Source organism: Buteo buteo, chromosome Z, assembly GCF_964188355.1.
Source record: "Buteo buteo chromosome Z, bButBut1.hap1.1, whole genome shotgun sequence".
In the NCBI taxonomy this organism is placed as follows: domain Eukaryota; kingdom Metazoa; phylum Chordata; class Aves; order Accipitriformes; family Accipitridae; genus Buteo; species Buteo buteo.
In genome coordinates, this window is record NC_134204.1 from 32553510 (window position 1) to 32577773 (window position 24264).

Below are 24264 nucleotides of genomic sequence, written 5' to 3' on the forward strand. Positions count from 1 at the left end.
AGATAATAAGATAATTTTTTTTTGCTTTCTGTTGCAGCAAAATATGGTACTCTCTACAGAGTGAATATTTTGATGTTAATTTTAAAAATCCAATGATTCTGTTTGATGAAAGAGTTTAATATTGGAGTATTAGAAAGACCTTTAAGACATGTACTTGATTCTTAGTGATATGAAATGTTTTTCAAGAGCTGTTCTTAGGTACTAGCATAGATGTCAGTGGGTCAATATCCTGCTGATGAAAACATGAATTCTACGATTACCTCAGTGAGAGCAATTAGGAGAAAAATGCCTCTATTTTAAAATGTGCTTAACTATGTGTCTAACTCTAGTATGTATAAGTCTAGAAGCTTGTTGTATTCCTTTAAATTTTCCTGAATCAGAGTCCAAAATCGGAAGAACTTAACTTTTTTTTTTTTTTTTTTTTTAGTACAAAATAATGATTCTTTTTTCCATTCACAAATAGCAAGTGTTTGAAAACAAAGTATTTTGGCTGAGTATGTCTCTCCTAGGTAATTTTCTCATATTAGAAATATATCTCACATTTAGTTATACCAATTAGTTAAAGTTTCTGAAACATTTTTCTTCCAATTCATTGCTATAAAGGTTTGCAGCTACTAATAAATGTTATTTGAATTGCTTACCTCTAAGCTGTATCTTTGTGATAGGATAGATAATAGTTATGGTGATGTTGATGTTAATAGTAATATCAAAGAATTGTGAGAGAGTTCTGTTCCCTTAAGTATTCTGATTGTCATACTAATCTTTGATTGAAGGATATGCATCAGACTAATTCTACTGCATATAGAAAATAATTCTTTCCAATGCAATGGTTGTGATGTTTATCTATGGCAACATCAGTTGTGTTTTACATGGTGTTCCAACAACTTCGATTTTGCATTTACTTTTAAAGATACTAAAAGATGCTTCCAAAATTATTGTGATCCATGAAAGTACCACTGTGAGTATTTCAGCAGACAGTGGCATGTCTCTTTTGTGTCTGTCCCTGGAGGCTCCTTCAACAGAATGACATTTAGTTTTGCTTTAGAGAGAATCTTTCAGTCACTTCTTTGTCTTGAGAGCAGGAAGCCATATAACTGTCAGCTACAAGTCAGTCAAATGGGAAATGAAGAAAAAACATTAAAAAACATTGCTGCCACCACCACCAAGAAGAACAAAAAAATCTTCCAGCTTATTTATCAAAGCAACAGAATATTTTTTTTCTTGTCTCATTTTAGGGAATATGAGTAGAAATAGTTTTCAGAACATGCGTGCTGTTGTTGTCTGATAGGTTACTTTCAAATATTTCCACTTTTTGGTGCCTAGAAGCCTGTCTTCTGTATTTTCAGGCAAGCAGCAATTCTGTTGAGCATGAAGTTTCTCCATTACTTTTTACTCAGAAGTGTATGATTTTAAAATTTTTAAAACTTCTAAAAAGTTCTATGATATTTCTAACACCTGCCTGTTTTTCTAAAATCATTTGCAGTAGTTCTATCAGAATCTAGTGGAAACTGATCAAAGATTACTGAAAGACAGAAATTCTATGCCTCATTTAGACATAATTTATTCTGAGTCTTTTTATATATTATTATCATTCCATCATAGAATAAATTTTATTTCTTGATGTGTTTTCTTCCTTGATACTTCAATCCTGACTTAAATAATTATTTTCTTCCAAACCACTGGAAGTCTTGGTGTCTAACAGCAAAAACAGTAATCCTCTAAATTTTGGGTTTAACAACATTTCTAATCAATGTGTAGCAACATGACTTGAATATGAAAGGATTTTGTGAGTAAATGGAGAGAAAATCCAGTGCTGGTTGTCTTTGTGTTACAAATTTCATTTTTAAAAGTTAAAAATATAACAGTGGATCATCTACGCACCTTTCCAGTACACAGAAGTACCTTAATTGCTTTTCTGTTACTGTTCATTGTGACTGATCAATGACTCTCTAAATCAGACACACTATTTCAAATAAGGTTAAGTCTTTCACAGTATGTGTGTATATGTACTTATATACATGTTGTTCGAAAAAGGAAAATTCTAATCATATTTTGGGTAAAAACTATCATTAAAGACAGCTGCATAAAATTACAGTTTCTATGTTGAATTTTTTTTCTTCTTTCCATTCCATTCTCAATTAGAGGGCAGTGTTGTGAATATACAGCATACTGATGTTGACATATTGAAAGTAAAGCATTTTTAATACATCTTGGATGCCTTCTTTTCATTATATATCTTACAATTTTCAAGAGGAAGAAGGGTGGACTAGAAATGATAGGTGGAAATAGCAGGTAAAGAAATTTGCATCCAGTCCACAAAAAGCTAGCTAGTAGAAAAGTTGCATTCAGTCCCTAGTGTTTCAACTTTTCTATGATTAAACACCCTGCTTGTTTAAAAGGGGTGATAAAACTAGCTGTAGCAAACCAGAAACCCAGGACATGCATTTACCAGGATTTATTTTTTTTATATAACTTTGTTCACCTGAAAGAAAATACTGTCTCAAATTTGCCCTTCAACTGAGTCATTTAGCTATAACACTAAGTTCTTAAAAAGTTTTTCCATTTCAGACTATATGTTTTAGCCAGTGAATTTGTTTTTAATCTGAATAATTGCAATGGGTTTACATGGCAAGGTTTTGGTAGCGTAGGGGAATAATTGCACTGGGTTTACATGGCAAGGTTTTGGTAGTGTAGGGGAATAATTGCACTGGGTTTACATGGCAAGGTTTTGGTACTGTAGGGGGGCTGCAGCTGTGGCTTCTGTAAGAAGGGATCAGGAGCTGCACATGTCAGAGCCAGGTTTAGCTGGCTCCAAAATGAACCCACTGCTGCCCAAAGCTAAGCCCATCAGCGACTCTGGTCATGCCTCTGTGATGGCATATTTAAGAAAGGGTAAAAAACACTGCGCAGCAGCTGTGAGAGGGAGGATTGAGGAAAATGTGAGAGAAACAGACACTGGAGTCAGAAGTGAAGTTGAGCCTGGGAAGAATGGGGGGTGAGGGGAACTGTTTTTAGTTTTGTTTTTATTTCTTGCTATCCTGATCTGTTATTAATTGGCAATAAATTAATTTAATTTTCTCAAGCTGAATCTGCAATGCTAATTGGTCAGTCACCTCCCTGTCCTTATCTCAACCCATGAGCTTTTTCATCTTATTTTCTCCCCCTGTCCTGCTGAGGAGGGGGAATGACAGAGCAGGTTGGTGGGCTCCTGGCAGTCAGCCAAAGTTAACCCACCACAATAGTTTATGTGCTGTAGGCATATTGATTTACTTATTTCAGTCTCCTAATACTAAGTATTTTGGAGCATTAGGTGCAGTAACTTTAGTCTGAAAATTGTCTCAGCATCTACAGTATTCCAAGTGAAGACTCCCCTGTATTTTCATGACCAGCATTAAAAGTTTATTCAAATAAGTCTAAAATATTCCACTCATATGCATAATTTGTAAAGAAAAGCCATGTAAAATTCTTTGGGAGGACTAAAATCAGGGACTAGAGCAAAGTTGATGAGGAAAGTACTGCATGAGATTTTAGGGTTTGCATTGCACAGAAGGTCAGGTTACATGTTTATATCAAGCTTTTCTAGACCTTAAACATAATACTCCACCTTCTTGCTTGTTTATTCCTCCTTGTAGAAAAACCTGGGTAAAACTGTAACTTGATATAGTACTCGTATGCATTTTGTTTTGAAGAGTTAAAAGCTAGGACTGTGTATATGCCTGTAAAGACCTTTGGGTCAGGTGGATACTACATGAGTTATTTTTAAAAAGAAAATTATGATGCCGCTAAAGATACGTGCAGTCTCTGGATTTGACATGGTATTGGCTTAAAACTATCAGGAATAGCTAATAGAGCAAAAAAGAAATGCTATGGTTTCTTTTTGGTCTTAACCTGTAGGAGTTAATCAAACAATGGACTGTCCATAAGTACCTTTGTGGAATCCTAGTGTGTCACATTTGTTCAGATAGTATCTTCTCCTGAATGATCTTCTCCCCCCAAAGAAGTGAGGAAGAGGCAAAAAGGAAAAATTTGATTAAAGTAAATTTTCACATGTGGGATTCTTATTTTGGACTTTCTTTACTGTGAACTGCAGCATATTCCTTTACTTGTCACTTACAAACTTTTGTCTTCTCTTGCAGTGCACTTGTAGGAAAGACATGGTGTCAATATCCATGGACATCTTTGTGAAGAAGTTTCAACCAGACAGATACCAGCTGTGGAAACAAGGAAAGGATATATACACCATTGATCATACAAAACCAACTCCTGAATCAACACCTGAAGTAAAGACCTGGCTACAGAGAAGAAAGAAAATAAAGAACTTTCCCAGGTGATATTTATGTTTCTTTATCCTCCATTTAATTGTCTTTAATATGATGTCAGTTTCCTTTTTGTTTCTTTTTTTGCCACTTTATCAGATGTTTTATTTTAATTAATTTACTTTAGACAAAGTTTGTTTTTCTGTTTTCTGCATTAAGATGAACCTGGGGACATGCAAGTATTTTTTTCAGAATGACTATGAAAAATTAATTCAACTTACAAGTTATGTGTATAGCTAAAGTTACTGAGTATGGAGAGCATCAAAATGCATTCCAGTGTGGTATTTGGAATCTTTCTTTAGTAGAGATTATTTCATTAAAATTTTCAAGGTGTGGATATTTGCTATTGTTTCTAGCGACATCTGCAACCAAAAGACAAGGGAGAAGTTGGAAAAACTTATCATGAAGCTGTGGCAGAATCCCAACTGCTGTGTGAAGTCTCTAGCAATAGTCTAGCCCTCACTGCCATGTAACACCAAGGAGATATCATGGCCTATTTGGCACACTCTCAGAGTGCTGCAGCCAAAACCTCTCTGTGTCTACCACAGGTCAATCACGAATCATAATTTGGCATAAGGAAGGCCTAAATCTCAGTTGTTGGTGTTGACACCACTAAGAAAATTAGGAAAAAAGTTTCTTATCTTGTCACTGAAGCTATCAAAGCTTTGACCTATTAAAGCAGTTTCATAGCTGCATCTTTTTTCTTGGTGTGTATTGTGGTTTTTGTTTGCATTGCACAAACATTTTTTGTACACTAATGCTTTCCTGTCTTACTTATCAGGACCTTTATGGATTTTCTTCCTCATTATCTAATAAAGATCTACTTAATTTCTAGCCTAGGGTGGGTGGTTTTGTTGGTATCTACTTACTGTGGACTGCAGTTTGCTGGGTTAAAGATAGTGCTGGATTTTTTAAGAACTTTTTCCTCCTTCAAATAATTTTACAATATAGTTACTTTTTAAACTTGTTCTTAAACTGAATTTCCTCATTATCTTTGTAAATTAATGTATTTCTTGAGGAAAATTATAGGCACATCAACTTGTAAAGGAGAGGACCAACTGCCACTGTAGTGGAACGTTATAACTGAGAAATGTAACATTGGCTTTGTTCTGGGTAAGAATAGTTTGTGGGGTAGAATCAGTTCTTGAAGACAGCCAGTGACATAGCTAGACAGCCAATTTGTTAGTATATGTATAATATTAACCTGGACACACAAAGAGAATAATTCTGTTGTTTAGCTAGTTGAATGCCATTTTGCCCTGTAGTAAGTTTTACTGTATGTATTGTACAGCATAACTGCAAATTCATGCTTGGACCAGCAGTGATTCATTTGGTAGTACCCTTACAGGTAGCCAATTTTAACTAAAAGCAAAGACTCTTTAATAATCTTGTTGAAAGTTTTATCATAGGAACATGTGGGCTGATTTTGTGTACTTCACTAATAAACACAATTCCGATGCTGTTTAATTCTTGAGTTGGCTTTTGCTCAGGCATAGTAACAATGCGTATTGTGAAGGGAAGATAAAATGTTTATTCAGCTTCATTTTGAGTGTAATGTGTTGACTGAAATTGTCATCATTCTGATTATGGGAATAATACAAGTCCAGCAGAGTGAAAACAGAAATACTGTCTGTGGAAATCTTAATGAATATAGTGACAGGGAGAGCTTAACTTTGAAGTTTATGGCTGAAATACTTTGCTACAATAGAACATCTAATGACTGCATGTAAACAGTAATAATACTTGCAGTTATATTAGAGTGTGAACTGATGGGCCTCTCATACTTTGGCAAATTTTCTGGAAATTACTATTTTATAGAGAAGGTATTGAAAGGTATATATTAGTGGACACAGGATAAAATGTAAGGGGAAGCAAAATGTTTTTCTGGAGAAGTGTATAGTCTAAGATGCAAGACATTTGTAAAACTCCTGTTTTACCTGCTGTAGTTGGGCTTTTATGACTAGCGTGTTACGAGTTTTGAAGCCTGATGTGTGATGAAGCATATAAAAATTTCCTCCCATGTCACATAGTTGAATTTGAAACTGGACTAATCTCCTGTTACTTTCATCCTAAGCACATAAATTGCAAACCAGTTTCTGACAGGGTGCCATTTCTCCTGCTTTAACCTTTCCCTTCTGCTTCTGAGGGTGCAAAAACTTATGCTGAAGCTTTAATGTCAACTTTGTTTTTTACACAGCATTATTAAATGTATTGCTTGATATTGTAGCCATTCAAAATATTTGATGATCAGAATTTTTCCTTTCAGATGCTTGTTGTTTGTGTTAAAATGCACACAAAAGGTTCCAAGATATCTAAACAGATCTGATTTTACAAGGGTATTCAGACTAATGCTTTATTAGCATTGAGGTTTGGAAATACCACTCGAATGTAGTCCAACTGACAAGTTTTTCTTCATTACTTTTATAAGAGTTATTTTCTTTCAGGTTCAAAAGACTGATTCATTAAAAAGTAGTTTGGATGCTGGTTAAGTAATAGTTACTTAATGTTATTTTACTTTTAGTCTAATAACTTTTCCTTAGAATGGTGATAAAAGATTAGAAGGTTAAATCCAATCAATTGTTAATCTATCACTTAATAAATTGTAAACACTATCTCAACACAAAAAGATGAAAAAATGTCAGTTTTTTACCACTTTAAGCAGGTGAAAGGGACATACATATTGGTAAACGATTTATCTTATCCAAGACAGACATTCTACTCTGACAGCAATATCTCTTATAACAGCTTCCAGCACACCAGATCACGATCTAAAAAGCTTAAAACTCCAGAGGACAAGAGACTATCTGCTAAGGTAGCTGGTGCAGAAATCATAGCGACTGAAGCAGCTACTGATGGCTTCAAGGTCAGTGAAGAACCTGGAAAAAAAGTGAGACTGGTAAACACAGGAGTGCCTTCTGGGGAAGAAGAAAACCGTAGTAGAATGCAGCTGGATCAACATTTATTGGATAATGTCAAGGTTGCAGGTGAGATAAGGACTGATTATATTTCACAAGTAAGTTGTAGGCTGTTGATACTCTAATGCCACAAATCAGTGGATGTTAAAGCATAGTATTATCCTAAGTAGCATACTAAAATACTTATGTATAAAGTTATGCAGAGAAGATTGATATTCAGTAAGAGTGAGAAAATGCCAAAATTAATATTCTGAGCTGACAGTAATATCACCTAAACTATTTTAATGAAGTGTTTTTTAAAGGGGCAAAAAGGATGAGGTTTTGTAAATTTTATTTCTTTAATAGAGCGATATGTTTTACAGCAAAATTTTTTGATATGGAAATGATACAGAATCTCTTAACACTTAGGTAAACAGTACAGAACATATATGCTCGTAGTATGCTACATGTATTTTCATGAAGAATGTTGCATATTAGAAACGGTGTATACTTTTGCACAAAAATGCTCTGTTTTGAGACTTCTTATCACGTCCTGTTGAGCTGTCTGACAATGCAAGTTATAAAGGCCATGTCAAGCCAAAGATGGTTCTTTTTTTCCCCACAGGTATTTTATACTAATAGGCTTGGTCTGTTCTGGACTTTATTTCTTCTGTTTCACATTTAATTGTAGTTCAGGTGTAGTTTCACATTCCTGTTCAGAAAGGCAAACTGTGATTTTAAGGTTGTGAGCAGTCCCATTTGGGTTTATATTGATACTGAAAATTTACTTGCAAACTGTGTATAGAGTATTTCCCTGATTGTGAACATTAATGGTTATGTTAATGGTTATTTGGAGATGGTAAACACCAGGATTGATCCATATAAACATAACAAAGACAGTATTCCAGTATGGAGGCTTAGAAATTACTGTGTACAAATTAATTGGTGCTCTGTCAAAGCCTTTCCAGGTCTGTTCTAATGATCTTTTTGTTTAAAGGTGCTATTCCTTTACAGCTTCCCCCAACTTTTAATAGAGGTTTGGAGTGTTCATGACCCTTGAGGGACTAGTATTTAGTTAGCAGCCATTCTGTGTTCATTGACAAGGGAAGGAAAAGCAGAGAAGAGTGGAGAGCTGTCCTCTTTCCTTTGTGCTATTAAGAGGTGGTGCCTAGAACTTTGTAGGGAAAAGGACCTGTTTAGATATGATGGTGAAAGCTCCAGTACTGATGTTGGAGATGGTTGTTTACCTTGTATTATCTCTGGCTAGTATGTCCATTATGCTCAATTGAGGCAGTACTCTTCGTACCCAGAGATTATGTTTTAGTATTGGATGGACTTTGTATTACTAAATTTTATATTCATTTGACCTGAAAAGGGAATTTTACAGAAAAGCAAGTTCAAATAACAATTGTAAAGAAAGAATGGGGAGGGACTTCACAGAGACAGTTTTCTTTAATGCCTTGGACCTGCTGCTGAATCAAAATTCACTGTGGTGTGTTCCATAGAGTTCTTCAGGAACAGGATTTTTGAGTGACCTCTCTAACCCATTGTTCTGTCTATCCCATGCAAGCATCAGCAGATGAAGAATTTTGATAAAGTCCACACAATTTCACCCTTCAGCATCACTGAAATATAAAAATATGCTAATTGTTGAAATATAAAATTATGCTAATTGCTTTTCATTTTTAGACCGGTGCTGCTGTTTTCAAAATATTCTTGGTATCTATTTCAAATACATCTTCCTAATTATAAACCTTTAATCTTGTTTATTGTCATTTTAAAAACAGGCATAATAGGTATAAATGCAGGGTATAAAGTTCAATATACCAAACTTTTATATTTTTTTTTCCAACTATTCAAAGTGCCTGTGGGCTGTCAGAGTAAACAAGCTACGTGAATATTGATTATTTTGAATGACATGAAGACCTGTTGTAATACAAATATGAAATACAAAATACCAATTAAATGATTAAAACTGTATTTCACACTTCAAACGCAAAACATTTACATTTAATTTATTCTTTGATCAAAGCTATACTCCACAGTTGTGTATGTCCTTCTACCAAATACTTTTCTGTATGATTTCTAAATGAGGAACCATGCTTTGAATTTCAATACCTCAGATCATTTTGAAATGAAATATAGTGATATAAAGTGAGATTTATTAACAAATCATATTCTTGATCTATAGGAAGCATCCATTCAGACTCGTATTTGAGCCCTGTTCCTGTACTAGAGAAAACAAAAATGGAAGATGAGGACAGGACAGATTCCAATCATCCTGTCTTTACATTTGAAGATTCTGTGGCCCGCATACCCGCTTCTGATAGCTGTAGAAAAGAAGAGAGTTTGAAATCTCAGAATCAGTCTGTTTCATCCATACAATACCATAAGTCCGAGGGACAAGCTTCTGAAGCAGAAAACCCAGATAAGGAGGAAAATGTCCTGATAGAGGATGATGTGAGCAACTTAGAAAGTTGTGGAAATAGCTTGGAACATGGAGAAGTGCCCGTTGTAAAAAAGGATGAAGAAGATGGCATGGAAACATTGAGTGTATGTGAAGCAAATTACATCGTTATAGTAATATATTCCTGATTTAATGAAATGTGAATGAACATGTTTCTAATGAGACCTGATATCCATATTAAAGCACTTAACAATATGCATGATTTTAATCAGATGCTAATTTGAACATGTTTTGAAGTGTTCAGGCAAGGGTGGGAATTTGGATCCAAAAGTAGGATGTTTCTGGAGCTGGCTTGTTGACGTATTTTCCTTCTGATTTTAGATACCTAGTAATTTCACTTTATATCTGTGAATCTCAACTGTCAGCAACTATTTTCAAGCTATTCCTATGTTCACTGCCTGCCAGTATGAGCAAGGCTATCAGTTTTAGTTATTGCTATTGATGTGAAATTGAAATGATTAGAGATGAGTACTATATTTGGTATCACCTACTTGTGCTTCAAAAAAAATGGCTGTTTTGACTAAGTATTAAGGAGACTTAACAGTGTGCTAGTAAAATGTCAGCAGAATGGGTTGATTCTGAGAGACTTACTATCTAAGGGCAGAACATATCATTGTGGAAGCACATGGTAATGTATTTTTGGACTGATGCCCTTCTCAAATGAAGAAGTGGATAAACCAAAGCTGAGGAGCATCTCTGCATTGAGTTAGGTGGAAACAAAGTTTCCTTTCATTCCATTATATTATCTCACATAGTTTGTAAAAATCTTATGGACTTCCTTGCTTTAGTTGAAACTGTATCCATAGTATTGAAGTTGGAGAAAGTGAATCTTCAAGACATGGCTTTAGAAGGATAATACAGATTTCAGGGTCTGAAACCTGCTGTTCTTGGATTTTGGAAATGGCATAAAACATGTAAAGGAAACACTTGAAGAAAAAATCCCTCTCATAAAAGGAATATGGTTTTTAATTTTTAAATAGTGGATTTAATAATGTTTTCTTATTGGGGCACATACAAACTTACAGTCTTTTTTTTACTCTTGCTATTCTGCTATGAAGGGTGGGCAGCTGACTTTAGGAAGCATGATGAAAAATTAAGCTGTGGTGGTAGTCACAGGAGCTTTCTGAGTTGTGAGTTCAATCCCAGTTTGGCAGAGTGAGAGCAGGAAATCCACTGTCAGATTGCCACACTTAGTGGGAAATATATTTTAAAAGCCAAATTAAAATCATGCTGACCCTTTCACAGACATGAACTGTGCACTAATGATTTTTTGTTGTGAGTTTTAGTAATCTGGGCTCCAACCCTTCTGCTGTAATAATAATGAGCACTGTAAGCATCTCAGTGTTTTAATCATCATGTAGCAGAGATTATATTTATCTCTTTCTGTGCCTTTCAGCCATTTATACGTGAGGTTTTGGATATTCTCCAGTATAATTGCATACTCTTTCTTTCTCTTTTAAGTGAAGAAGTGTGTTGTACAGAGGCAATTAAAAAGTCTGATCTTCTTTCCCTTTTTACTTAGTTGGTAACTTTTTCTAGGTCATAAACCTGTCCAGTGCTTTAACCACATCTTCCTCCCTCTGCTTATCACAGTAAATATGATGTTGTTTTGTGATTTACTTCCCATTTTATAGTAGTAATTTTCAACCCTCAAATCAGTAAAGGGGCATGTGTGTAACCTGCTAACTTAGATTCAGGGTCTTGAGAAGCTGTGGTCCATAGGAATTGTGTGAGACTGTCCTTCCCACCCTTCTGCCAGTGTGCTTGCCTTTCCTGTGCTCCTGAACCTCCAGATACCATCAGCAGCTTTTTACTTCGTGATTCCCCCACTGGCACTCAAATACAGAGTTGTGAAAGCTGCGCTTCTAGAGTTTGTAGTGTTGGCTTTAGTTCTTGAAGCTTGGATAACTTCGAGCTGTAGTACATAAGGTTGCTTGAGGGAGGAAAGAATTTCCTCATATCCCAAATCAACATGTTAATTACATATCAGGACTCTTAATTTCTTACCTAAATTCCAGATAATTTTTTTACTTCCTCAGGAATTTTGCACTCTTTCACAAATGATGTCAGCGGGTTTCTGCCTCATTTTCCCAGCCACGTTTAGTGGCTGTATTGTACTTCTGGTTCTGGAGAACTGTTTGGGCTGTTCTTCCTCTCAGACATCACCTGAGCAAACCAGGATTTATGCTCTGTAATTTGGGAAGGGCTGCAGTAACTTACACCTCAAACCATTTGTGTTTGACAAGGATTACTCTTTTTTGATTAAAGTGTATATTCTGAATTAGAGACAAATGCTTTATAGGTACACTAAAGGTGCTTCAAGTACCCTGATAGTATTTACAGAATTGACATCTGTGCTCATTTACAGAAGAATGTTTTTGTTCATCAAAATTAACTTTGCAGAATTACATACTAAATTAGTTTTATTTTTTCCTTTTCAGTCAGTGAAAGTTGAAAGAAAGAAAGTATCTAAGAGTTGGCGTCATCCACTAAATAAACCCCCAGCTAGATCTCCAATGACTTTGGTTAAACAGCAAGCAACTAGTGATGAAGGTGAGTGTACTATTTATTATATTTTTCTGGTGATCTTTTTCTGTGATTATGAGACACCATATATATAGATATTTGCAAAAGCAACCAAGATGAAATAATTTCTTTCTGCATGGGAAATGTAAACAGTGAGGCCTTTGAAGCCACAGACAGGTCATGTACTTTTTGCCTGTCTTCACTCAAATTCTTCTAAAAACATTGAAATTGTCTTTGCAAAAAGCTCTGAACAGTAAGACGTCATTTAAAACAAGTATATTTGCCAATCAAATATTCCTTATTAGAACACATAGCAGTTGTGTTTAAGAACAAGTTTTTAATATTGGAAATGTAGATAAAAGTGACATAAGAATCCTTTGAATACAAATCTTAGGTGTAAGCCCTAGTTCCCTATACTGCTTTAAAACCACTTTTTCCTTGTTGTCTGTTTTTTTTGATAGACATTGTACATTTGGGAGTCAATGCCTTAAGATACTATAGTTCTCATTCAAGAAAAAGGCTACTGACTTCTGGGTATCATCAAAAGCTTATCAAGAGAGTTTACATATGTCTTGATTTCTAGGCTTCTGCTTAGTTGCATATGGAAAGAAAGAACATGTCTCTCCCTGTAGTTTTGGTAAATCATTTTTACTCTGTTGATTTAAAATAATAATGTAAAAGCTGATTTTGATGCATGTATCATCTACATGTCTCATATCTCTATATCTGCTTCTAACTGTATCTAAGTAGTGTGCAGGTTTGCATGTAGTGAATAGTGTGCAAGACGTTGAAAGTAAGTACCATATTTTCACAAACATAAAAATGGTGCAAAAACATAGTTCTGTTTTTAGACATAATGAAAATAACCTTTGTGTATTAGAAAGCAGCAAAAGGTCTCCTCTCTGTTTACCCAGCTGAACAATTCTTGAGAATTTTTCTTAGAGCAGTTTTCTGCTTACTTTTAAGTGGCAGAAGGCAACTGGAAGCAGGGTAAATGGCCCTCCTGGGAATGCGTAGACTACTGGGCTTCTGATTTGACATTTAGGTACTTTGAGTAATTTTATTTTATTTTATTTTAATGCTGAGTAGTGACCACAAAATTCCATTGTTTAATTAAATTGAATAAATAAGAAGCATAATGTTAGGCAATCCTTTTGAATACACTTGTCCAGATCTTCACCATAGATTGCAGATACGCATGTTATTGTATATTGTACAGTACCTTCATGCACTTCAAGCAATAGAGTGAAGTACGAATTAAGAAGCATATCCATAAATAATGATGATAAGTGACAGTGATATATAGAACAGAGTTCTGTGCAAAATAAGTAAATACTTCTGCAGCCATGAGTTTTAGTGCTCTGTAACTAGATACCGCAGTGATCAAAAATATTAAAACAATACTTGGAACTTCTCAGATGCTCTTTCTGGGAGCTTACTTGAGTACTTTAACTTTAGAGAGCCATCATCTTGTGCAGACAGGCTACAAAAGCTAAGAAATTTACCCAAGATAGGGATTTGCTTGTCTGAAGTAAATAGAAAAAGTAAATCTACTTTACCCAGCAATCACATATACAGCCAGCCAAAGTTGATGAGTAAAGCTACTTTATTCTATCAAACATGGCTTGTGAAGCTTATCAAACTGTGCATCAAAACTATCCATCAAAATGGAAAACAAATACATTCCTTTTTCATATTGCCTTAGCATTTTAGTTCTGTAATGCGCAGGTTTTTCAGGTGCTGTTCTCCAGAATCTCCTCAGTTAGCAGAAATGGAGTTTGGTCCACGTACTCTCCTTAGACACTTTGATACTCTGTGTAGTGCAGAATGGGCCTGGTATCGCGTCTGTGGCTACACTTCTGGTTCCAACATTGCTGTATGCTTCAGTGTCTACCTGCACTTTGTACCTGCATTTTGCTTGGAGCTCTTATTTTATACTTTAAATGATATAAGAGTCTTGCTGGGCTTCCTGATCTTTTTTTTTCTCCACAATTATTACCTCTAGTCAACAGTAGCTGTTTCTTACAGCTACAGATAAACTTTCTTGACTTCAGAGAGAGACAGCATGCCTGTTAATTGATTCTTCTTGTAACTAAGGAATATTATGCTTTCAGTTAGCACCGATTTAGCCATTGTTGAGCTAGGTGCTGTAATTTTAACTGGTCGGTCATCAATACATCTCCCTCCTTGTTCCAAGCCTGAAGTCATTCATTGATTTGCATCTTCCATCTCACTAATTTTGGAAAGCCATACCCTCCCTTTTTTATCTGAGCTGCAGTTTTGCCAGGCTTATACTTCAATTAGTTGTTAAGCATCTTTCTGAAAATTAGAGAAAGCTTAGGCCCATGATCTATATCATATATGGATATGTTTGCATACCTTGAGGGCTAGACAGAGCATATTTCAGAAAGTGTTATGGTAATTTACACAAAAAGGATGATATTAATATTAAGATTCATATAGTAAAGTAATTAAAGATTTAAATATGTTGTAGGTTGCAGTGAAATTGCTCTTTTTTAATTAGAGATTATATTCCTTTTGCCTGCTGATTCTTTTTCAACTTTATAGTTAAAACATAGTGTAAAATTTCTATTTAAGCATGGATTGCATATGATATAATCTGGCTAGATGATGATGTGATGACACTGGTTGGTTAATCTCAAGGATTCTGCTCTTCATTCATTGCCTTATCCAGTAGTTTGTCAGCTTCCTGGTGTCTTAATTTTGTGTGAAAGTAGGAGCATCCCAACAAGAAGTCATATACCTTCCAGTCTTTCCTCTTTACATGATTGTCCTTCTGGTAGTTAAGGGTGTATTTTTATTAGGAAAGAAAATGTTGTCTTAGAATAATTTCAATTAGCTATTAAGCACCTGTCTGCTTATTGATTGAAGGAAGTAATTAAGAGTTTTATTGGAAATGGCAGTTATTGGTATTTCCTAGCTGGAACTGGAATTTGATATTACTTTCATGTGTCTGTTTCTCATTGTGATGTAATTCATCAGCATGCTTTTGTGAAAACACCAAAAGACAAACAATAGGTTTTGGGAGAACAGAATGTTTACATGCAAGACAGGGATTGAAGAACTGCTGAGGCAGACTGGCAAACTGAAGCCTCATTAGCTTTCCTGGCGCATGCTGGCATGCGAGTTAAAGATCTGTGGTTAGATGAGTGCCAGTCAAATGAGATTTTTCTGATTATGTTCAAGAATGTTTGTTGTTGGGTATCAGCGGAGTAATCAGTATCAATGTACCAATGACTATATTCCTCTTTATGAAGGTGCTTCATCCATATTCTGGAGTTACCAGAAATGTAATTCAGCATGCATACTTACTCAGTTCTTGTCCTCTGTGTTTTTTTGAACAAAAGTGATGCAGATAATGGCTATGATACTATAGTCTCTAGGTACCATAATTTTTGAGTTCACCTATTCCTTTACAAGGAGGATTTGTGTATTGATACATCAGGTTATATTTTAATTCATCTGGGTCCAGTAAAATCATAAATGTAAACAAAATGGAGGAAGAAGAAGATAAGTACTAGTACTGTTATGAAAAATTAACAAATGGGGGCTTTATAGTTCATCTGCAAATCATGTCACTTTCCACAAGTTGGATAGTCTGTAGCCATTTCTAATACAGATAATTTATATTCAAATTAATATATTTGAAGTCCTTCAGATACTAGGGTTCTATTAGGAAGTTTCTGTGAATAGAGGTGATCAGAGGCTGTTAACAATTTGAAGGCAACATTCTTTGACACTGTCAGATATTTCAGAATCATACTTTTGCAAACAGAATACTATCATATTCAACAGCACGAATGTTGTTCATTCAATTCAAGCATGAGGCTTGAATCTTAGCAGAGACTTTCTGGATTTGCTATAATACAGAGTCCTTTGGCAGAAATTATTTTTTTTGCACAGGATCGCTTGGACATTGAGTTTTGTGTTTTCTTTTTATCACTGCCTATGCTTCTTTATATGTATGGTTTTTTATGATCTAATTGTTTCTTCTGCAGAAAAATGATCGGTTTAATTGTTTCTGAGTGGTCTATTGGTGTTAATTTTATATTTTTTTTTCAGTCTTTCTGAAGCCTTTCCCTCTGTATGTCTGTCTTCTGAGTCTCCCTTATTATGATTGGTTTTGTGGAATTAATGCCTAAAGGACTGAGCAATGAGAAGTACTGGGGACCGGGGAATCAATCCCAGAAATTACAGCTCAGGCTTCCAGTTTAGAAAAATAAGTACAACAGTACAGTGTGAGCTGTATGTCACACTCAAAATACTAATAATTTTTACATAATGAACCTTGGTCTTATTCTCAGGGCGGTATATTAGCTTATGGTAATATTATTCTTTTGTATTTAATGCAGTTATATTTCTGCTCACTTAAGCAATAAAAAAGCAAATTCAGCAGAAGGAGCAAGCATACTGGCTTTGGATGCACATTGATTGGTCCCAGAGATTTCTTTCCAGCAATATTTGGGCACGCAACATTAGAAACTGTTTTTAGATTCAAGTTGACTAAAATCTGCCATAACCCTAAATGATATAATAATAGTGTAAAGATTGAATTCAGTATGGGTTTCTTTGTATATGGTTTTTAGTGTTTTAAATATGATTCAGAAGTTCGAATTCATTTTGCTTTTGTTACTTTGTAAGCTAAGGAAACAGAGCAAAAACTATTGTGAATGGAAAGAGTGGCTTGGACAAGAGTTTGATTAGTGAAAATTGCTAGTTTTACAGCTGTATTTTTCCTTCATTTGTGTCATAAAATAAAACTTCTTTTTTTACGTTCACTCTCAGCATCCTGTGAGATGTGCTTGATCTGATACTAGTAGTCAAGCCATATAAGGCGTGTTCAGTAATGTCATAAATAGGTTAAGCATGCTGAAATAGGGGGAGATTACACTTGTAGATGCAATTGTGATTCTTTTGCTTTGAAGCTTAAGATGCCAGATTCTGCTTGAAGATTGTTACTTATTTCAGAAAGAAATGTTAGCTCTTTTTTTCTGGTGTGTCTTAGGAGGTAGAGAAGAATTTGTTAACCAGTTAACAGAGGCATGTTTATTTTGCCACATTAGTATTATAATTTGCAGTATTGTTTTCACTCCCATACTGTATTGGTCTGCTTTTTGAGTGGAGTTTTACTTTTTAAAAAATATTTTGCTCTTGTGTGAGTATGAGTTAATCCAGTACAGAATTTGTATTTTTCATGCTTCATCTTCTAGCATTGGAAGAGACCAGCACTGTCTACCAGTTGCAATGGTATCACTATGCTAGGTGTTCTCTATCCTTTCTTCTGGTATCTACATGCTTCTGGTTTGTTTAAGTTACATTTTCAAGCTTTGATTACCATAATTAACAAAAAGTTCTAGCACTTACGTAACATGTGGTATCCTGAAGGCTCAAAACAACTTTATAAAATTGTCATAGAATCTTTAGTAGGTAATTAGGAGAGGGAAGTGTTCAAAGGTCAAATACAAGCTTTTCCTGAACGTCCAGTACTCTTGTCAAACTTCTGGGCTAGCAGCTGATGTTCAGAAATGGTGAGAACTGACAGCTCTGATTATTGCCACTGGTGGCTCTTGTCCCTTGACATCTTTCACAGCAGTGCTTATCTGCCTTAGAGTGGACACCTACAAATGCCAGGATCTAAGAGTAGCCATTATTTTGATTCAAGAGGGGAATACAAACCAGTTCCTCTAACATTTATGCCTCATTTGCTGGACAGTGGTATATGTGGAGATCATTAAGACTCATTGTCCTCTAGATGAACCTTACAATTGCACAGCTTTCTTAGCTTTAAAATATAATATTTTACCTCTTAAAGGAGTGGACAGAACTTTAGTCTTAGATACAGAGGCATGTATAATTTCTCATTATCAAGTGTGCCAAGATGAAAATGGATTTCCTGCTGCATTTGTGCAGCCTCTCAATAGCCTTCTCAAGTGTAGCTGTAGAGTCAGTAGGCAAACCAGGTATGATGTTTGCAAAGGAGACAGATGTCTCTTCTATAGGGTTATCTTCTGGAGTTGAGTTTCTGTTTCTGTAATTATGGTCCAAAGGGAAACACAGAAAATGTATGAATTGCATTTAACAAGGATTAGTTCCCTGAGGTATTGGTACAGAGGATTGCCTAATAAATTATCCTAGTTCCAAAATATCATAGTAGGTTTGGTTTTTTTCCAAATGAAAAGAAATCTAGCCCATAGAGTTATCATTGCTTTTGTCAATATCTGAAGCTGCTTTGTAAACCAGCAGTATTGGAAGTGACTTGATTTTAATGCTAATGGGGTTTTACTAAATGCTTTTTCTTGGCTGAGAAGTGTGTGTAATATATATATTTTTTTAAATGTACAAAATAATTACACTTAAGTAATTGGTCCTTGAGGGAGTTTGAATGCAATTGTTGTCTAGTGTATGGAGTGTTTATGGGGTATTAGTTTTAGTGATCTGTGCAGGAAGTGTAGCCTGAAGCTATTAATTTATAATTCCAATTCAGGCATTGATTTGTCATGTAAATTTGGACCTGTGATCAAGTCTTTCTGCTTTGCATCTTCCATACTTAATTTATGAAGATAAGTAACTACCCAAGGCCTTGAGTCAGTGGAGAACTTCAGCACAATCTTAAATGTAAGCATTCAAGTAACGGGGTTCCTCAAAATTTAATTTGTGCTTTGCCCAGAGGCACTTATGCAGGAATGGTGTATTGACATAGGTTAGATTTTTGCTGCCTGAGAGATATAAAATAACCATAAAATAAGTTTTCCCCACTTGGTACTGTTTTTTGTCTCTAGAGCAGCATAAAATGAGAGTGTGTTGGTGAATCTGCTATGTAATACTTCAAAAACACTCTTAACAGCGTAATACTTGGATATTTATTTGACTGTATAGTACTTGGCAGTATGGTCAATGAAGATACATTTTAATTTCTAGAATAAAGAAGTACCAAATAACTGTCATATCTCAGTGACCCTTTTTATTAGTAGGCAAGAAAGCCTGAAGATTGGGAGAAAGTTTTCTGTATTTTTCCCCTTTTGTACAGATGCACATACTGACAAGTAGGTTGGACAAGTTTTATAGAGTGTTTTATGAAATAGTATGAATTAGATTGCATGCTAGTTTGGAAAATTCTTAGAACGCAGAAAGAAAATCGGGGAGAAAAAGCCTACTATACTAATACTTTTACACTGATGATATTGTGCATGTTTGTTAACTCCAATAGGTAATTGACAAAGGTAGGGACTAGTCCAGTGTTGGTTTTCAGGGGTCATCATTTAAGTTTGCAGAGGTTCATGAGATATTAATTTTAAATAAAGAGGAAGAATTAAATGAAATAATGGATTTGTCTTTTATATAGAGAAGTGCATGTATTTCATTGAATCCTTTATGATACACTAGTTTTACATTGTTGACATTGTATGTACCAAATACTGGGATAAAGATATACATGATCAGACCTTCAGGTTTAAGTAATCCTTAATTATGAGAAGTAAATGTAAATTTAAATACATATTCTACATTTGGAGTTGGTTAGCTTAAAAGAGCTTTAGTAAGCTCTTGAAACTAGATGGCAAACTATGATGTTTCATTAGTAAATCAGTAAGCATGTGTGTGGATGGCAATAGCAGTTCCTAAAAATTCCAATCTAATTTCAGCTATTGATCGAATCTTCTAGCTGGTCAGTACAGTGACTGCAAGCAAATTGAATTGGAATGCAAAGTAAAAATTTTGTTCATTAAAAATTGTAAAAAATTACATGGGGAATGGAATGGAGAAAGCAGCTGGTAATAAGTCTTCTACAGTGCTGTGAATTTAAGCTTTTCAGGAGAGCAGATATCTGCCAGTCTTTAGCTTGTAGTCTGTTCTTGTAATGATATTGCACTGACAGCTTTGTTTTTTGCTGATACGCTATGCAGTAAATTCCAGCAGGTTTTTTTTGTTTCTGTTTTGATTTTGATGTGATGCCTCTTTGAAATAAATTGTAAATACAGTGGCTATTCTTTAAACTTACATGGTGTAAAGACAGGTGAAATTACTGGAATTGCTATGATGTACATATATATAAAAATGGAAACTATAACACAAATATGCTGTACATATTTTGAATTGGCAGTTCTTACATATATAAGAACACGTCCCTTTCTGTGGCCTCATGTCCACATTTTAAATATGGCTGCTTGACTAGTGGGTCACCTTTGAGCTTGGTTTTTGGACATAATAAGTATCTGTATTTCTGGAGTCACTAGATAGTCCATGTTTTGTAGTGTCAATAAGAATTTGTTGCTTGTGCTTCAGCTTAGATAGCCAGAATTAGTAGACATCTTTGACAATTTGAGCCTTAACTATTAGGGCTCAGTTTGAAGTAGAGAATGATTTTGTTGCAAGAATTAGTAAGCAAACCAAAATGATAGTTTTAAAAAACACCAATACTGTAGCCTTGTAAAACCAGTTTTACAGATTATGTAAATGTAGACTTATTCTCTACACCATGAGTCCTCAGAGCTTTCTCAAAGTTAGTTAGTTTAGCAGCAGCATAGCAGTGTAAATCAAATACATTTTAGTTACTTTGCCATTTGTTAGAGAAAAAAGTTGGGTTCCAGTACAGTCTGACAGGGTCTTTTAGATATTCCACGTGCAAAAGATTCAGTGCATAATAGAAAATTTACTTATTTGAAGTCAGTTGAAGTTACATGGGTTTTTGACTTAGCAGAGTGGTACAGTGTGCGCTCAAATCACAATACAAGTACAAACTATGTTTAGGAGAGTGTAGCAATTGCAATATGTAATTCAGTCATAATACAAATGTGAATTTCATTACTGGTGTCTAATAATATGCTCACTGTCACAATGCTGGATGTTTTCAGTCTCTGGGAAGGAATATGTGGGTTGCAACTGGTTCAGGCCCGTTGCTTTTTCGTTTGGTTTTTGCCATGGAAGAAACACTTTCATAATACTTTCTTCTCATGAGTCACCTGAATCATCACCCTGGAAAGGATCAGTATCAAACCAGGTATCTCTTGATCATTCATTGTCCTTGGTATACATGGTGGCCATCATTTGAATGAGGTCTATTTCAGTAAACTATAGTAAATGCTCCTTATGTGTATGGGCATCACATATGATTTGAGGCTGCAACTTTGAGTCTAAGAACTTATTTTAATTCCCTGTGTATGTTGCTTATGCATTATGTTATCTTCTATAAATGTTTCTTTTTCTTGTTCTAGCATGCTATGTGTTCATTTCTCTTCTAACTTCTGCACTACTACTCACAAGTAATACCAGCAACTGCAAAGCCCTGCTTTTCTCTCCTTTCTTCAATTTAGAACCTTTCAATTTTTCAAATTCATCCCAAATATCAGTGGGATCAGTGCTTTGTTCTGCTGTCCATGAAAAATACTGGTTATGGATTTCCCATCCCTCCTTTTCAAAGTTACTGGTGAGATTTTTTTCCAGCCTTTGCTAGTATTTATAATAATTCTATCTTCTCTTTTAAATGTTAGTAGTCCTGTCTGCAGCCAGTCTTATCACTACATATTCTTAATCACAGTGCAGGTTTTCGCTACTAGGTACTTATTTGTTACTAACACCAAATCAGAAAGTATGTTTTTGCCGAAGTAATCATTACTGCTTTAATGGGTACCACTTACCCTCAGGAATATCCTGCTGAGTATGCCAGTTAATGTCAGAGTATAATACACTCTGACCAGGTTCTTGTAGATATTCCATGTGTGGAATATTTAATGAATAACACAAAATTTTCTTATTTGAAATTAGTTGAAGTTACATGGGATTTCAATTTAGCAGAGTGATACAGCAATGCACCTAAATCACAGTGAAAGTACAAATTACATTTAGCAGAGTGTAGCAATTTTAATATACAGTTCAATCACAATACAAGAACAAATTACATTTAGCAAAGTGTAGCAATTGCAATACACAGTTCAATCACAAAACAATTTTATTATGGGACTCTATGCTCAAGAAAAATCAGAGTATCCCAATATCTAAACACATCTTTCAATCCTGTCAAATTGTTTTTTGAAAAATTTTCTGAACTCTGAATTTTTCTGACCTTTCAAAACATTTTGAGATCTGCTACAACTTATGTTTTACACTTCCTTTATATTTTACTGTTTTTAAAAAAGCATCCCATTAGCTTATTTTGTGAGGTAAACTTTATTTAATCTAGGAGCTCTTAAGTTTAGCCTATAGAGCTGTGATTCAGTATGGCTATCTTTACATACAATTTTTATGAGAACTGAAGTACTGATTGATAATTCAGCAATTAGACTCTCTAACCAAAAACATATACCTACTTTACAGTGCTGTTACTGTACAGTGCCGTACAAGAATCTACAAAGTTTACATTTTCATATTTTGCTATGAAATCTATGGCTTTCATTAGTGAAAAAAAGAAACACAATATCTGAAACTGAGTTTGCTGATATACTGCAGGAACAGTAAAGTTTTGAAGTTGCAAGTCTTTTTCCCTGACTGACTTTTTCTTATTATTATTTCCTCCAGGACATTTGAAACTATAGATAATGCCTCCCCGGGCTGAGATTATGCTCAACTACCTGAAAAATAACAGATGCTGCTATGCTCTTCATAGCAGAGAATGCTGCTGTACAAAGCCAGGAAACATCAGTGGAACATAACCTCCAGCAACAAAATCATTGTTGAGATTGGCAAAAGCAAATTGTACTGTATTAGCATCTATGGCTTTTCACATCTGCTGGGTTAAATCAGCAAATGCTGGCAACAGCCCATTCTGCAAATGGCCCAAATGTTTTCCGTCTGAGAATTTAAGTTTAACTTAGTAAGCAAAAACTGTTCAAAGCAATAGTATTGAGTGTTGGAGCAAGTTTGACACAAACTGTTAAACCAGTAACATTTGTGAAAACATTTATTTCATTCACTTACCTACTTGGAAAGCAGCACAGTAACTGTTTGTAAGTACTCTTGTTATAGAAGGAGTTTCCTTTGTGCCAAAAAAGATTCTGGGCTATAGTTTTCTTTTTGTCTACACAGTTTGTTTTAATGAATTGTTTCACTTTTCTTAAATATGTAAAGGGATAGATGCATATAAATAATGGCATTAATGAGAACTGGTATATCCACAGTTAAGTTACAGAGGTTAATTAATCCTGTATAAATATTCTTTTCAGGTACAAATATTATAGCAGTAACTGTTACGGAGTTTGGAATTGCTAATTATCTTATAGTATCATTACCACTATGGTTGAATTATTAGTATGATCCAGTAAGGTTTATAATAAATTTTATGCATTTATTTAAAGTCATTAATTGGCTCATCAAGCGTTTCTGCTTTTCTTTTGGAAAAAAGAGCACTTGGTCTATCCCCTTAGGAAACAAAATATTTAACCTCATTATGAATTGTATCTGCTAAAGTAATATTACAACAAAGCATTATACTTGCAGTGAAGTAAAAACATCCTGGTGGTTCATGGACAATCAAAATCTGTGACCACTGTTAGGGGTGGCAGTGAAGAGATGTTTTTAAATGCATAGGAATATCCTGCATTACATCATCCCGTTAACACTTATTTTTGGGCTGGTATTGATCCATTTTAGACTTCAGCATGAATATGTGATATAATTACAGCCAGAAACATAACAGACATTACAAGAAACAGGCTTCATTTGTATAAAAGTATTAAAAAAAAAAAATGTGCATACTAACAGACTTGCATGATAAGCTCTCCATGGGAGGCTGTAAGAGGCAGAAATATCAGTCTCATTGTGTGAAGGCCACTCCACATAGTTATTATCAAAGCATACCAAAATCAGTGATATATTTAATGATGTGTTGATAAGACATTTGAATCCAAGTAGGATATATTGTCCAAGTGTATCCAGTAAAAGTCTTTGAACTTGATTTAAACATATGTTCCAACTTTGAAGGTTTACATATTATCCAGGAAATTTCTGGCTGCTTTAAACTGTAATGCCTAGCACTCCAGCAGAACTCAAGTCAGTCTTTTTACTTGTAAATACAATTTAAGTACCAGTACTAAAGAACTGAATTCTGCAT

The 24264-nt window shown here is 34.8% G+C and overlaps 1 protein-coding gene across 12 annotated transcripts in view; it reads left to right on the forward strand.

The window, feature by feature from the left end:
* The window catches only part of KDM4C (lysine demethylase 4C), a 279086-nt gene that overhangs the window by 136695 nt on the left and 118127 nt on the right, over positions 1-24264 (forward strand). For 7 of the 12 annotated variants that reach the window (XR_012649164.1, XM_075021802.1, XM_075021803.1 and 4 more), the window contains 4 exons: positions 4137-4327; positions 7062-7300; positions 9402-9763; positions 12119-12230. Coding sequence is in view for 9 of the 12 variants with exons in the window: in XM_075021802.1 (XP_074877903.1) it covers positions 4137-4327; positions 7062-7300; positions 9402-9763; positions 12119-12230 (904 nt within the window). In the remaining 3 variants the exon portion in view is untranslated. Of the gene's footprint in view, positions 1-4136; positions 4328-7061; positions 7301-9401; positions 9764-12118; positions 12231-21433; positions 21646-22733; positions 23656-24264 lie in introns of those variants that run through there. The other 5 variants (XM_075021809.1, XM_075021810.1, XM_075021811.1 and 2 more) reach the window with 5 other exon arrangements.